The sequence below is a fragment of the Pezoporus occidentalis genome, unplaced genomic scaffold (assembly GCF_034315485.1).
Source record: "Pezoporus occidentalis ecotype Australia unplaced genomic scaffold, CSIRO_AGI_Poc_V1 ctg22, whole genome shotgun sequence".
Lineage (NCBI taxonomy): Eukaryota > Metazoa > Chordata > Aves > Psittaciformes > Psittacidae > Pezoporus > Pezoporus occidentalis.
Window position 1 is genome coordinate 1,845,323 of NW_026914072.1, and position 14,358 is coordinate 1,859,680.

At 39.6% G+C, this 14,358-nt stretch overlaps 1 protein-coding gene across 9 annotated transcripts in view; it reads left to right on the forward strand.

Moving 5' to 3' along the window:
* Window positions 1-12,838, forward strand: part of TEAD1 (TEA domain transcription factor 1) — a 165,078-nt gene extending 152,240 nt beyond the window's left edge. For all 9 annotated transcript variants that reach the window (XM_062620189.1, XM_062620196.1, XM_062620193.1 and 6 more), the window contains 3 exons: window positions 4,669-4,809; window positions 5,842-5,994; window positions 6,955-12,838. In XM_062620189.1, coding sequence (XP_062476173.1) covers window positions 4,669-4,809; window positions 5,842-5,994; window positions 6,955-7,068 — 408 coding nt within the window. In that variant the 3' untranslated portion in view covers window positions 7,069-12,838. The remainder of the gene's footprint in view (window positions 1-4,668; window positions 4,810-5,841; window positions 5,995-6,954) is intronic.
* The last annotated feature ends 1,520 nt before the right edge of the window (window positions 12,839-14,358 follow it).

A 14,358-nucleotide genomic window follows, 5' to 3' on the forward strand; every position in this document is an offset into this window, starting at 1 on the left:
CCCCACCTTTAACACAGAGCCTGAGAGCTCTTCCAAAGACAATGTGAAGATCTTGGTTTAATTATTTATTTTTACTCTATTTTGGTTGCAGCTGGATCTGTTTTGGTGCTTGCTCTGGCAGAGACTTCTCCAAGCAGCATGTCAAACACTGGGTGCTCTTAATATTTGATATTTTCAGTGCTATCCATTGACAAGCTATGCTTTATTAATGAGTTAATCATGCTCTTTCACAACCACTGTGGATAGGGTGCCAGAAAGCTGAGTGCTTCTCCCACCTCCAAATGCATTCAGTTAATATAAATTTCAGCTCTTAGAAAGAGAGCAAAATTAGAGTTTTACTCTTGAAAGAATAAAAAAATAAATTCCAATTGTGGTTTTAAGTTCTTGGGGTTCTTTCCCTAAATTACATAGATCTTGTATTTTTAAATTCAATGAGTAAATGGACTCCTGTTCATCACATGTGATCGTGCCATTTTTGAAGTGCCATAATATTTGAAATCATGCAAATATATTTGGAATTCATAAGTTTATTTGTCTGTATGTGCTACAGCAGTGCTCACCAACCCTAAATCCTGGAGCCATGGGTCAGAGCGTAGTTGCATGTGAAGGTGTACAAAAGGGAAAGCTGGTTTAGAGCCCAGGAAGACACTCTGTTCAGATCCGAGTCTGAACTGCAAGAGAACAGATACAGAGAAAGTACCGAGGAAATAATGAGACAAAGGTTGTTGAAGCATGGGAGGCTGCCAACAGCACTGCAGAATCTTGACTGTTGTCACATTTTGCACAGGGTTCATTGGAAAAGAAAATTGTAAGGAAAGGGTTAATTGAGGTTAATAAGATAAATCACTATATTGCAGTTTCACTAGTATTACATTTATCTAGTCTTGCTACTTCTGTATTATTATAGGCACTGAACCTCACTAAGTAACATGGCTCTCTGGACAATAAGCCTACTTGAACTAGTGCGTGCCTGTTAGTTATATATTTAGCTTGGTTAAGAAAAAGACCCCAAGTAATTGCGATTCCACCACATCTGAAAATTCTGCCAATATTTCATTGCCATCAGGGTTACCTGCTTCTGCCTTGTTTCTCATTTAGCTTTAGCACAGCTTTAACTTTCTGTCTTCTAATGTCCTTTTCTGCAAGATCTAATCTATCAGAAGACTTCTTCCCCATGTAGCAACTTGTAGGCTATGACAAAGTCGTGGAAAAACTTCCCTTGGAAAAAGTAAGTAGATGGAGTTTCATTAGTCATTCACTACAAAGGATGTTTTCCAGACCTGAACTCATTCTTGTAACTCCTTTCTGAACACTTTCCAATTTTCCAATATCCTTTCAAAAATGTAGACACAAAAACTGGAATCAGTACTGTAGTAAGAAGCCTGCTAAATCTGAATGCTGGGGTAACGCATCACCTTATTCCTGCTCAAAGCTACATCTACAATTCCTGTAGCCAGAGCAATGACCGTTTTTAGCACAGCCTTTTTTAGCCTCATAACCTTGGGTGGAGGGAAGAAACTGAATTTTAGTTGTGACCCACTTTGGTCGGTTCAAGGAATGCAATTCTGCTTTCAGGTGTATGTGTTCAGACAACCCCCTTGCTGTGTGAGCCATGACAATATAGTTAGCAAGTCCCACACCATCGTGTTTTAACCCAAGTTTTGTGTTTTACCAGCAGTGAAAGTTTTTCCTCCTTTTCTAAAGCAATTCAGCATGGAACAAAGCTTTCAACACCTGGTTCAGAATGCTCCCTTTTAGCAACTATAGGCACTCCTCCCCAGTGTTCTTGTACTCAGCCTCTAGTGAAAATTTTGAACCCAGACTGAAGAGAAAGATTTGTTTTAGTATGTGAGAACAGACAAAATTCTTTCAGCATTGAAAGAGGCTTTGGTGAAGCCTTCATTTAAGAGTATTTGATGTTGCTAGCTCTTAGGATTTTTATGTTGGTGTTATGCTTTTTGGAGGAGTCTGAAAGCTTCAGCTCTCAGCAGTCAGTAATTCGTTTTACATGAAAACTGTTGTTTTCAAGGAAGGACAGAGTTTTCTTCTTAAACACCTTTGTTATGTGCTACACTCAAAATAAGCAAAGTGCAAATAAAGACAATTCACATCTAGATTATTATCATGGGACTTTTACAACAATGCCATGATTGCATAAAAGTAAATCATGACATTTGCGTTATAATTTCAAGTGTTCCTCATTCATACATCAGTGCCCCAGCCTGTGATTTTTGTGTACACGGGACTCCTGGTGATTTCAGCGCACAAGTTGGAAGATGTGGGAGTGATCAACAGGGTGCCAGATGGCCACATGTGTTACTTTTCAGGTTAAATGTCAGCATGTAAATACAACAATTGGGTTTCTTTCAGTGGGTTTCAAAATCAGAAGGCAGCGGATAAGAAGTTATTCCTTTTCTTAACTCTATAGTTGTTATTGAAGCTTGAAATGTAAGGTGTGTGCGGCTGCCTCTGGCAACATGAAATTGTGAGGTGTGTTTTAGTTACCATTTCTTAAATATTTTGCCTGTATCTGAAAGGAAAACAAAGGAAGAAAATGTGTTCCTAGTAAAACTGTATTTGTTTGAGCAGCAGGAATAACCACTTGTAAAGATGGTATTATTATTGTTTATTGTTGTTGGTTTTGTAGTTGCTGTTATTAACAGGGCAATTGTTTTATAAGAAATCCCCATTTTTCAGGCACTCCGGAGGAGCTGCTGTGGCATGGCTGATGGCTGCTACAGTTTGTCATGTTTAGATGTTTGTCATGTTTCAATTGCAAACCAGCTGTGCTGGCAAATTGCTTATTTACAATTAGCTCAGAACAATTTCTTACAGCTCCCTGTGAACACGCTGCTTTAGATGTACATTAAACATTAACTACTGACCACATGCAAAACGTGCAAGAAACAAGGTGTAACAGCGATAGGATTTCTTTCTGTTATGCAAAATACATGACTATAGGGCTGTTTGTTTGTGTTACTGTGTGTAAACCTCAGGAGACTTCTCCACTGATTAATTTACCAAAGCCAGCCTGAAGTAATCTTAGACCTGTGTCTTCTGTGTACCACAAACTCGCTCAGTCTGTGCTATTATCAGCATATTGCCTCAGAATATTGTACCACAAATAAGGACTGTAGACACTAAGTAGAATTAATGAGTTGTTGCCTAGTTAAAAATTAAATAGCAGTTACAAATGACCTGAGCTATAGTGAAGGCAGGATTATAAATGTTCCACACTAAGTAGCAAAAAGTCATAGACTCACGAAATGGTTTGGATTGGAAGGGACCTTAAAGCTCATCCTGTTTCAACCCCTTGCCACAGGCAGGGACAACTTCCACTATACCAGGTTACTCAAAGCCTTGTGCAACCTGGCCTTGAACACTGCCAGGGATGGGGCATACATAAAATTGGGTTTATAAAAAGTCTCAAGGCAGACACAAAGGTATCTGTCAAAGTTTTTATGTTTTGTGTAATTTTTATAGTAGCAATAAAACCAATCGGAGCTAGACTTGCAAGTGAAACAGCTGCCAAAGAGCATTTCCCTGCTAAAATGCTCATCTCGGAGTAAGATAAAAATTCAGGCACTTCTTAGATGTTACGCTGCAGTAGCTGATCAGCTATTTCCACATAAAATGAAAACCCTGCCCACTTTCTCCCTGGGCACCAATGATGTCAGCAGAGCTAATGCCTGAATCAACAAATCCAGCTGTGGATCTCCCTAGACTCTCCCTGTATCCATACTAGTGCTCTTTTAAGTTGAGGGCTTTTGAAAATGGATTCATGATTACAAAGAGCACAGTGGCAGAACAGCTTCAGTGCTGCTGCTGCAGGCCCAGGAGGCTGGGATCAGCATGTGACCTGTGCTGCTGCTTTGCAGCCAAATTAGTCATGCTGTGCACAGGACTTGGATTTGGATATAAATAATTAAAGGTAGCACTGTTCCTCACTTGATCCTGCAAGCCTCCGTCTCTGTTGCGAGATATCAGAGGCAGCTGTATAGCTGTTCAGGCTGCAGAGAAACACTGAAAGAAATGAAATACTTGCAGCAATATTTTATTGGCGCAGAGGCACGGCTCACTGTGCACACAGCTCCTGTGGAGCCTGAGTTGCATCATACAGCTCCCTGAAGTCAAGTATTTTGCTGAATCAGGGCGATATCATTTGACAGAGTCTTATCAGAGATCAATTCCCATGTTGTGCAGCTGCTTCCCTTTGCTGTGAGGATTTCATTGCTTTAAGAAAGGCAAAGGAGAAAGTGAGAGCTGTGTCCCCTCAGGAGCAGGATGGCTGGTTCAGCTGAGCCGGCAGGGCAGGTTTCCTCCAGAGGAGTTGGCTCTGGAGCCAGGTCCTCGCGGGCAATCATTCCCTTTGCTCCAGGGACTTCATCAGCTCTCTGCCAGAGAAGAACATCACCTGTAGCCCAGAGAAATACGGGGTTGTCTTTTGTTGTTTAAAGTTTGATGAAATTGTTACTTCCCTCGGGTTTCTGCTGCAACAATTAGGCAGGCACTTTCCTGACAGACTCTTTCCACTGTCATTGTTGCCACTGTAACACTCCCCCCTCTCTCCCTTATTTCTGAACAGTGAGCTGGTTGGTTACAGCTTATGCTACTGACACTGCCAAGTGAAAAGTAAGTTCTTCAACATCTATTATTCTTTCCCAACAGGCTGACTTAAACTGCAACATTCAAGATGATACAGGAGCATTTTACGGCGTCACTAGTCAGTACGAGAGCTCAGAAAACATGACAATCACCTGTTCCACCAAAGTCTGCTCATTCGGAAAGCAAGTAGTAGAAAAAGTAGAGGTGGGTGTTGTGATGTGTGGGATGATTCTCTGTTTCCATTTCATTCCACTGAGGCTTTTCTCTCTCTTTGCCTTTACTTTGGTTTTATCTGGATTTTATTTTCTTCCTCTAATCCTTCCTGAAAGAGTATTTTCCTTCCAGGCAGTGTTTGGGTTCATTTTAAGCACCGTGTGAATGGTGACACTACAGTTACCTGTACAGAACTGTATGGCATGGTCAGGTGGCTTACTGTATAACGGTACTGCAGCTGTCTAACTTGCCTTCTCTGTACTAAGCCTCACACCCCCATCTGTTACCTCCAATACAGTTTCTGCACAGGAATTTTAGCCTACAGCTGCAGGTCAAGCCTTTGGAGATGCCCTGGTTTATGCCCTTCTTATGCTAAATATATTTTCTGTGCATGGTGACCATATGTTTTCCACCATTTCCCTTATTCCAAGAGTAAAGAAGGCTCCAAATCCCCACAAGCCACAGAGTAGCTCACTGAGCAATTGGGCAGCAGCAGTCCAAGAGCCACAGCCTTCCCCTCCTTCAGTCCCTTGTGAGTCCCTGCAATCTAAATCAGGGACTCGGCTTTCTTCCAACTGTTGTCTTGCATCTTTTTGTAATGCATAAGTCACCTATTACATCATGCAATAACATAGCTATGTGTGTATATTTATGCATAAACATATAAGCTTATTTATTTTTGCTGTTCCCTTTGGAGACAGTTGCCTTGAAACTGCTATAAAATCATCTTAACATAAAGATTTCTGCCCAGTTCATTTTTACTTGACTTGGACTTAACCTCTCTGTAAGACTCAGCTGTTCAGTTTTTAATTTACAGGTTAGAGAACAAGTAGTGATACCATAACTTTACATAATTAAGGGCCCTTGATTTTTTAGAGGGAGTTAGCAAGCAGGTGCATGTGTGTCTGAGAGCCACTTTCTCATTTTCTCTGTCTAGACAAAGAAAGAAAAAACCCCAGATTTAGCATTTACTTTTTTGCTATTTTTGAATTATCATAGTCTAAACACTATTTTTTTCTTTAGACTGAATATGCAAGGTTTGAGAATGGCCGATTCGTGTACAGAATAAATCGCTCTCCAATGTGTGAATACATGATCAACTTCATACACAAGCTGAAGCATTTACCAGAGAAATACATGATGAACAGCGTGTTGGAAAATTTCACAATTTTATTGGTATGGACTCACTTTTTGGTTTTCCATCTCTAAAATTCTTTCAGGCTTTGCAAGGCTTGCTTAACTTGTAATATTTAGAACCAGTTTCCAAATCCCTTAGTCGTGTTGCTTACTAAACAAATCATCCCATTGAGTTCAGAGTAGTACTCTGGGAACGGTGAGCTATAGACACTGAGGATGAAAAGCTAAGCTGGCTGAGAACATGCACATCTTTGTTACTTTCAAAACAACTCAGCTTACTGCTCACTTTTTCTCATACCAGCCTCTATTTGGTGTTTGTAGAGAGACTGAGGCAGTGCCCTTGAACCAGCCCATTCATCTGGTGTCTTCTCACTGTCAGTTTAAAACTGCAAATGTCACTGGTGTTAATTAGTTCTTGGGCCAGGAAGGCATGCAGTAATGGCTACACCCAACAGGTAATCTAAAGCATGAAGAAAAGGCCACATGGTGGCCTTTAAGCCAGTTTCATCCAGCTACCCAGCTAGTTTTCACTGTGGCTTTGTGGTGGCATCTCAGCCATGTACTTGGAGCCATGCGCTGCTGCTGCCACCACAGGATTCAGGAAGGACTGAGGGTTGGTGGCACAGGAATAGCTAGGACAATGAGCACAGTGTCATGCGCTGGCCGATCAGCTGCCTTTGGCAAGCAAACACAAGGTGACAAGGGCATGCTGGTTTCTGTCTGCTGAAGTGGGGCTCAGGTGGAGGAAGGCTGAGCCAAGGCCACTTGGTGGTGGCTCATGGCCAAGCAGCCAGGATGGGGTGAGTGTCAGTGCCCTCTGCCAGGAACACCAGCACACAACCATGGAGATTGGTTTAAATTGCCAAAGAGAGCACAAGAGGACACATTTAAAACAGGCACATCTAAAGATTGTCTAAATTAAGCCACTCATCTCTTGTTTTGGCCTTGGTGTTTCCAAGTTTCTAATATATGATTTACCTCTTCCTTCCCCTCAAACAGGTTGTAACAAACAGGGATACACAAGAAACCCTGCTCTGCATGGCTTGTGTATTTGAAGTGTCAAACAGCGAACATGGAGCACAGCATCATATCTACAGGCTTGTAAAGGACTGAGCAGTTATTTATATATACACTTCATTTCACTTCTTTATCAAAACACAGACTGTAAACCTCAACACTAAGTGGCAGTGCCTCTGGCCCAACTTTCACCCACATTTTTCTAAAGCCTGTTTTCGTGAAGTCATTTTTAATGTGTTCATATATAATTGTAGCTGTGAAATTCTAGTACAGTTGTAAAAATTATTTCTAAAACTAAGTGTTCTTCAAATTTGTAACCACAGTTCCTTGGGAAGACTGTATTTAAGAACCTACCGCCTCTGTCTGTGGAGGCCTATTTTTAATTCTGATTGATAGAAAAATGTATGACAGAGCATTTGCCATGGGGAAAAACTGACAGCGCATGTAAGAATTTCTTTTGGTTTTTTTTCCAACATGAAATACTTGTTTTACAATGCAAGTGAAACTGAAATGGATCTTTAGCTATAACTGTAAATGAGTACACAAAGTTAATAATCTTTATAGAATTATCTTTGTAACTAATTAGGGTGGAAGATATGGACGAATGTAATTCACTAAATTATTTTGTAAACTGAAACATTTTTCTGTTTGAAACCAAATGAAAACTATAGCCTTAAGAAATGCCTGATAGAAACAAACCGGTCCTAAAATTAGGCAAATTTTGTATTTTTTTCTCAATGCTAAAACTAATCTTCTAATCCATTAAACTTTCAAACAGGTATTGCAGAGAAAGAAACGTCATCCCTTATCCCTAACATATCTAGTGTATTTTAAAAGAATATAAAGTTGTATTGTACTAATATGAAAATTTGATTATTTAATGAAAAAGATGGTTCATTTTGCAATAAGTAGGTAAATACTGAAGATTTAGACTTGCATTATATGTAGTCTTGTGTGTGTGGTTATATTTTATATGGACGACAATGTTTTCTAATAAGTTGAGCAAAAAACTTGCAACTCTGAAATTAACAGGAACGGAAATTGACATTGCGACAGCATCATGTAGTTTGTAAATGGAAAGCAAAACACTTATGTGTTTGAAAGAAGAGTATGTTCATCTCTGAAAGGATCAACAGCTTTAATATCTATGAGACGCTAGAAAAATCACAACCAACATCAGGCAAAGAAGACTGGAAAGTGGAGAGATTTCTTCTCCTTTTCCTCTTCGTCATGGTGCTCTTACACCTCTCCCAGTTGTCTCTCCAGTTCTGACTGGTGAAGACCTTTTATGAAACAAACAAACATACACATACGTACCACAGGGGGTCTGATGTCCTTTTGCATCCAGATGTGGTAATATTCATTCTTCTAATTGATGTATTCAGGGAAGACTCCAGGAAGTGAAGTACAGCTGGAGGTATTTTAATACTGTGAGGATTTGAACCATGGATGTCGGTGTGAGTGATTGTCTGAGGTATGCACACGTGAGAGAACTAGTCTCATTCCTCCTGGCTACACCAGAGAGTGTTGCTCAGTGTCTTTTCTGCTGCTGCACACCCAGCACTGCCCGTCAGTTCCCCAGGCAGTAGTTGATTCAGCAGGTGCTGGGCCAGCAGCAGGTTCTCACACAAAACATTGTCTGAAAGGCTGAGGACTGCCCGGCCAAGCACAAGCCACCTTAAAGATCAGTCCTGAGCTATCGGAAGAGTGTGTTCTTAGGAAGGTCTTTTGCAGTCCTGAATCAAAGTTAATATTTAGCAGGCCCCTTCTCCCTACCCTTCACCAGTATGTGCCCATGCACATTTAAGTCTAGAATTTACTCCCAGGCACAGTGCTGTAGTCTTCAAAAAGCCAGTCTATTTTTTATTATTATTATATTTCTGCATAGTGCTTTCTGTTACAATTGCCCTTAGTCAAATTATCTAGACTTAGAATATAGCAGGCTCAATAGTCAGATCATGTTCATACTTAACTCTGGTGAGGACCCTGGTTAGAGGACGATACAACCATCCCTAAGGAGAAGGGTGCCTGCTTAAATTCCTTAGCCTGCCACTGATCCCGCTCTCAACGGTGGATCTCTGCTGTGATGTCCAGCTGTTACCTGCTTGTGGATATTAGGGCTGATGATCTTTCAGTTTATATTCCATGAACTGAACAGAGAAATACGTCCATGGTAAGGTCTCTTTTAACACTCATTTTGAACACTAACAATCACATCAGGAAAAGCACTGCATTGTAACAGCCTAACGGTAGCCCTTTATTCTAAGCACTTGGTGTTACAAGTCAAAAACTACTTTTTTTCTTGTTTGTTTTATTTTGTTCTAAAGTTGTCTTTTATTTAGCGTTTGAATTATGGGTTTGGTGATCTTTTATTTTTTTTTATAAGAAGCAAACTTTTTGAGGCATATAAGATATGTAAGTCAATCTGCAAAACCAGGTACAGGTTTTTTAATAGGAGCTGGCACACTACATATGCCATAACATAGGGTATAAAGTCACACTGTTTATTGGTGTTCACATATGTAATATTAGGGAACCTACTTCCATTGTCTTTTCTTTACACTTCTGTAAATGATCCATACCCTGTATATGTTAATTCTTAAAAGCCTTAATCCTTCAACTGTTCAGTGTGGGGTGTGTAGTCCAACAGGCTGCCTGTAAACTGTGAGCTCTTTTGTAAGCTGGAAGTACTTATCTTGTTACTGTTACTTTTTTGTAGGAACCTTTTAATTGAGAGCTGCCAAAGCATTACAATATGCAGTGCCTTAGCATTATATTAGAAGTACCTTCAGCCTCTTAACGTAAATCCTATATATTGTTTTATTAATTGGTTCCATTTAAAAAAAGAAAGAAAATCTGTATTTTTTCCCACAGAAATGCTCTTTGACTGCTTGGTCTAAACCAACCTTCTGTACAAGTCAGTCCCATCACTACACAGTTAAATGCCTATACCAAAAGGAAAGGTTACAGATTCTTAGTTCTCCGTGCAAAATGAATTGTATTAATAAATGCTGCCTTTTTAAATTTCATGACCAAATAACTAATTGTGACTCTTCTGCACTCTAGCATGAAAGTGCCTTTGGTTTGAAATTCCAGCTTAGAAAAGTGCTGCCATAATAATGACAATTTGTAGAGAGACCAAAAATATTTAGTTATCACCGTAATGCCTTTGGTTTATTGGAATAAGTTGAATCTACAGGCCTCCATTCACAAAAGAGCACCATTTCTAGCAAAGTATTTTTGCTAATGATCAACCTGCTGAAGAATAACCTACTGTTTGCCATTTCTGACAGCATTGCAAACCAGCAACTGATTTGTCTGTGATACAAAAGTGAAAATGCTTCAATTTATATTCTTTTCATCCAGTTGTGCATCTGCATAATGAGAGATCCATACACTGCAGAATTTCAGACAGTGGACAAATGTGACTTTATTGTTCTCCTGTAATAATATTTTGGTATCTGTGAAGATTTTTTTGTTTAGACAGAAGATTTTGTTTACAAAGTTGTGCATGCTGAAAGTCAGATGCATAAAACAAAATGGAAACGGAGAACAGAGAACAGCTAGGGTAAATGCAATTGTGTGTTTCTAAGCATTGAGATGTTGAGTGTGAGCGTTGGGGATGAACGTGCTGTTACAGAAACTCTGGCCAGCACGTTTCAAAACACAGGGTTGTTTTGTTTTCGTCTTCTCCCAGATGATGTCTTGGAAAAAATAATTAGCTCCTCTTAATACTCATACCTTAATATTTCATACCTTCTGTGAACGGGGGCCATACTGTACAGCGCAACTAAAGGTGATGGGAAGAGGAGCAAGATTTAAGAAAACAATGTTAGAAAGAACAAATATCAGCAAAACCAAAAGCTGTCAGAAGGATTATGTAGTTGTGAATACAATTTTAACTTGATTTTTAAAGTATTTGATGAAAACTAAGATTAACTTTTTATATATAGAAATATTGTGACACTGTGTGGTAAATATTGTGATAATTCAAGTTCCCCATCTCTAAAATATTATTTTTATTATTCCTTCAAGGTCTAAATCTCACTTACCTCTATAAGACAAGTAATCCTGTTGAAGTCAATGAGACTGAGGTAGGTCAAAGACACTTTTGCCCCACAAGTAAAGCAGATGTATTACCAAACATTTCAGCTGTGGTAGTCAGTATTTGTGATAAACCACACTTCTGCCTCGTTAAAATATTAAAATAAACATAACGGTACCATTTTGTGCTGTTAAAAATTACTACTAACAAATGTAGTTTTACTTACTTGAATTCCAAAAGGATTTTATTTAGGTACTGCACCACTATTTTGAAGGAATTGCAGATCTAATGCCTGTTTCTCACTTTCCCTTTCACTGCAGCTACAGCTCATTAAGTAGGTCTGGCAGTAGCTTCCTCTCTTGCGACCTCCACAGGTTTCAACTGTGGAGCTATTTGAAATAATGAAGGGTGTACGTTAATGTTGAATGTAAGTAACTGTCCAGTTCAAGGCAGATACAGCATTTGACGTACTAATCTAGATCTATTTATTTCTCCACTGCAAGTCCTAGGGCGTACTTGTGTTCTGTAGCAGTTCCCCTAACACTTTTCCTGGATCACTCGCTCAGTCATACTGAGAAACCTTTTGTCAACCCTTTACTTGACCCATGCTGATACACGTACCCAGTCCCACAGCAGATGTGTATGACAGAGTCCAGTTTTGTACTTTTCTCAGGATGATCTCTTTTCCCCCTCTCATCTTTCATAACGAGACATTTAGCCCCCTGAAAAAGATTGAGGCTGGATAAGTCAAAGTACAAGAAACACTCTGGACATTGCCATCTTTTTAACTTTTCAGGTCATTCTTGCTGAGATCATGTAATTAGTTTTAGTGTGTAAATTAAATCTTAAATGCACTCAGTTGACTAAAAGGAGATGGATCCCTGTTACCTCCTTACAGAATATGTGGTTTTGGTTTTGTTTTGTTTTGTTTTTATGGGCCTCCTATTCAGGCTCATGACTGCAGACAAAAAATACAATATGTGCCTGAAAAAAAAAAAAAAAGACAAAAGAATTTTATAACATTGAAAACCTGAATAGCCTTTAATTCTTCAGTACATTTTATGTAAAACAGGTTGGGGTTTTGTTTTGTTTTGGGGTTTTTTTGCCATGTGCATTTGTTCACATTTGTAAATGACTTAATGGAATTCTCACTTTATGTTTATTTGTGTAATGTGTATAAAATGGGTTTGTGACTTAAGCATATTCATATATGGTCAGTGGTTACTTTAATATTGTACTGCTGCTGGTAACTTTTGATGTAGAACTTGCCTTTTGACGATAAAGTACCTCTAGGTTAGACAGTGAGGGAAGGCTCTTTGAAAAAAGTGAATGTTCTCCAATGTTTTCTTAACATATTTGCAGAAGCTTTCAAAAGGAGTTTCAGTCAAACCTCTTGGCAGTACAGTATTCTTGTATTTGTTATTGTCTGTGTGTAGGTACTGGTACCTTTTTTTGTTTAAAATGTTTTAAGTGTTGGCTTTAAAGTGACTTTATCTTTAGTATGATAGTAATATGAAAATTATAGGTTTTGTGTGCAGAGAATTTTTTTATAAAGTGCTTTGTAAAAAAAAAAATGTATTCTAGCTTTCGCGGTACATATGTGTGATAACTTTAATATCCATGACAGTTAAGTGCAATTATTTCATCACTCTAAAAATGCTATTTTTGTGTCGGTTACTGCAGGTGTTTTCATGTCTTTGCAAAGTGACACATTTTGATGCCTTCTTGATAAAGTGGTAGAATTTTTGTAGCTTTCTAGAAACTTTGTATTCATACAGTATCGATTGAAAATAAAGAAAATGAAAGTGTTTTGTGCATTTAGCTTAATCTCTCATATCAATCACTTTCTTAATGTGGGGTACACCTTCCATAGGCAATAGCTGTGTATCTCCCCTTTAGGGGCATGGGACACCCAGCGGGGTTTAGGGAGGACACTCAAGACTGGCGCATCTGGAAGCTGTGTTCAGCAATGAGTCCGTATGTGTTCTGGCATTTCATCAGCAGGAAAGGTGACTGCCTCCAGCTTGTGTGTCTTCCTAAAGAAACAGTGGTGGATTTTTTTTAAACATTAATTTCTTCCAGAAGGACACTGAGCTCTGTGGGAACTGAGGTCCTAAAAATGTGACATTTTTCAAGGGACTGATCTCTTGTTTTTCTCAAACCACTTGCCCCCAAGCTAGCAGCTGTACCTGCTATGATGAGAAGATGAAATGGGATCAACTTGCCTGACACATTCATGAAGTGAAACCACCTAGCTAGGGAAAAAAGAAAAAAGGAGAGGGGAATAAGAGGGATATTCTGGATCAAGTGAAGTCAATGGGAACAGGACCAGGACTTGGCAGAGAAAGAAAAAATAAAAGTACATCTGGCTCCTCTTCTGCTTCAAAAGGAGAGCGGTGGCTTTTGAATAAACCACACACCCCTCCCACACACCCCAATGCTCCTTTTGGGTGGCAGATGTTCCGCTGCCATTTTTTAAATGCCAGCAGAGCATCCCCCATGTGCAAGATGAATGAGGTGAGAACAACACACAGATTTGGTCTGTTTTGACCCTGTTTTTTCTTCTTTGTTCCCCATTAATTATTCAGCTCCAGCCCTTTGAAGTGGGTTAGCTGTTTCAGAAGTAACCTGATTCTTAATTAAGGTTCTGCTTCTTAATTAATTTAGGTTAAAAACTTTCCACCTTTGGGAAGAATGTCGTGCAGCATTTCAGGTTGGGTGTCCCCACATAACGCCATACCTTTACTTTATGAACAAACTGCCTTCAGCAGAAGCCACGGCCTCTCCCTGGCTCAACACAGGCTGGTTTACAGGGGCAGGGAACAAAGCAGCCAGCCCAGTGAGTCCATGACACTTTCTGAAGTGTAGAATGATGAGCTCTATGTAGACCATGGACTTTTTTATTTCAAGAGACAGCCTATTTGACGCTACAAATACAGAACACAGTGCTCACAAACCCAAGAGTAAAAGGAGGGTGCAGAGCTAAGCAGCATGTTAGCAGATGTCTACAGTCCTGTTCCCCCCCAGCTCTAGCTGTTCATCCCAACCCTGACCTTTCACAGCCTTACTATTATTGTCTGGGGCCCTGGGAGCAGAAGCAGCTCAACGATCTGTTACATCAAACAGCACTAACTTAGCAATGTTCTTAAAAACTCGCCTACCTTGTAGAGAGGTGTAACAATTAACTGGGTAATGGTTGGAAATCTCTATATGATTGCTGTTGGTTTGTGAGAGCTAGAGCTCTGCTGGCAACACTAGAAACTTGGGGAAGGTGGGAAGGGCAAGAGAGAGTGGGTAGAGTGACAGTACTAGGAGTGGAAGGAAGAGGGAAACTAGAAACC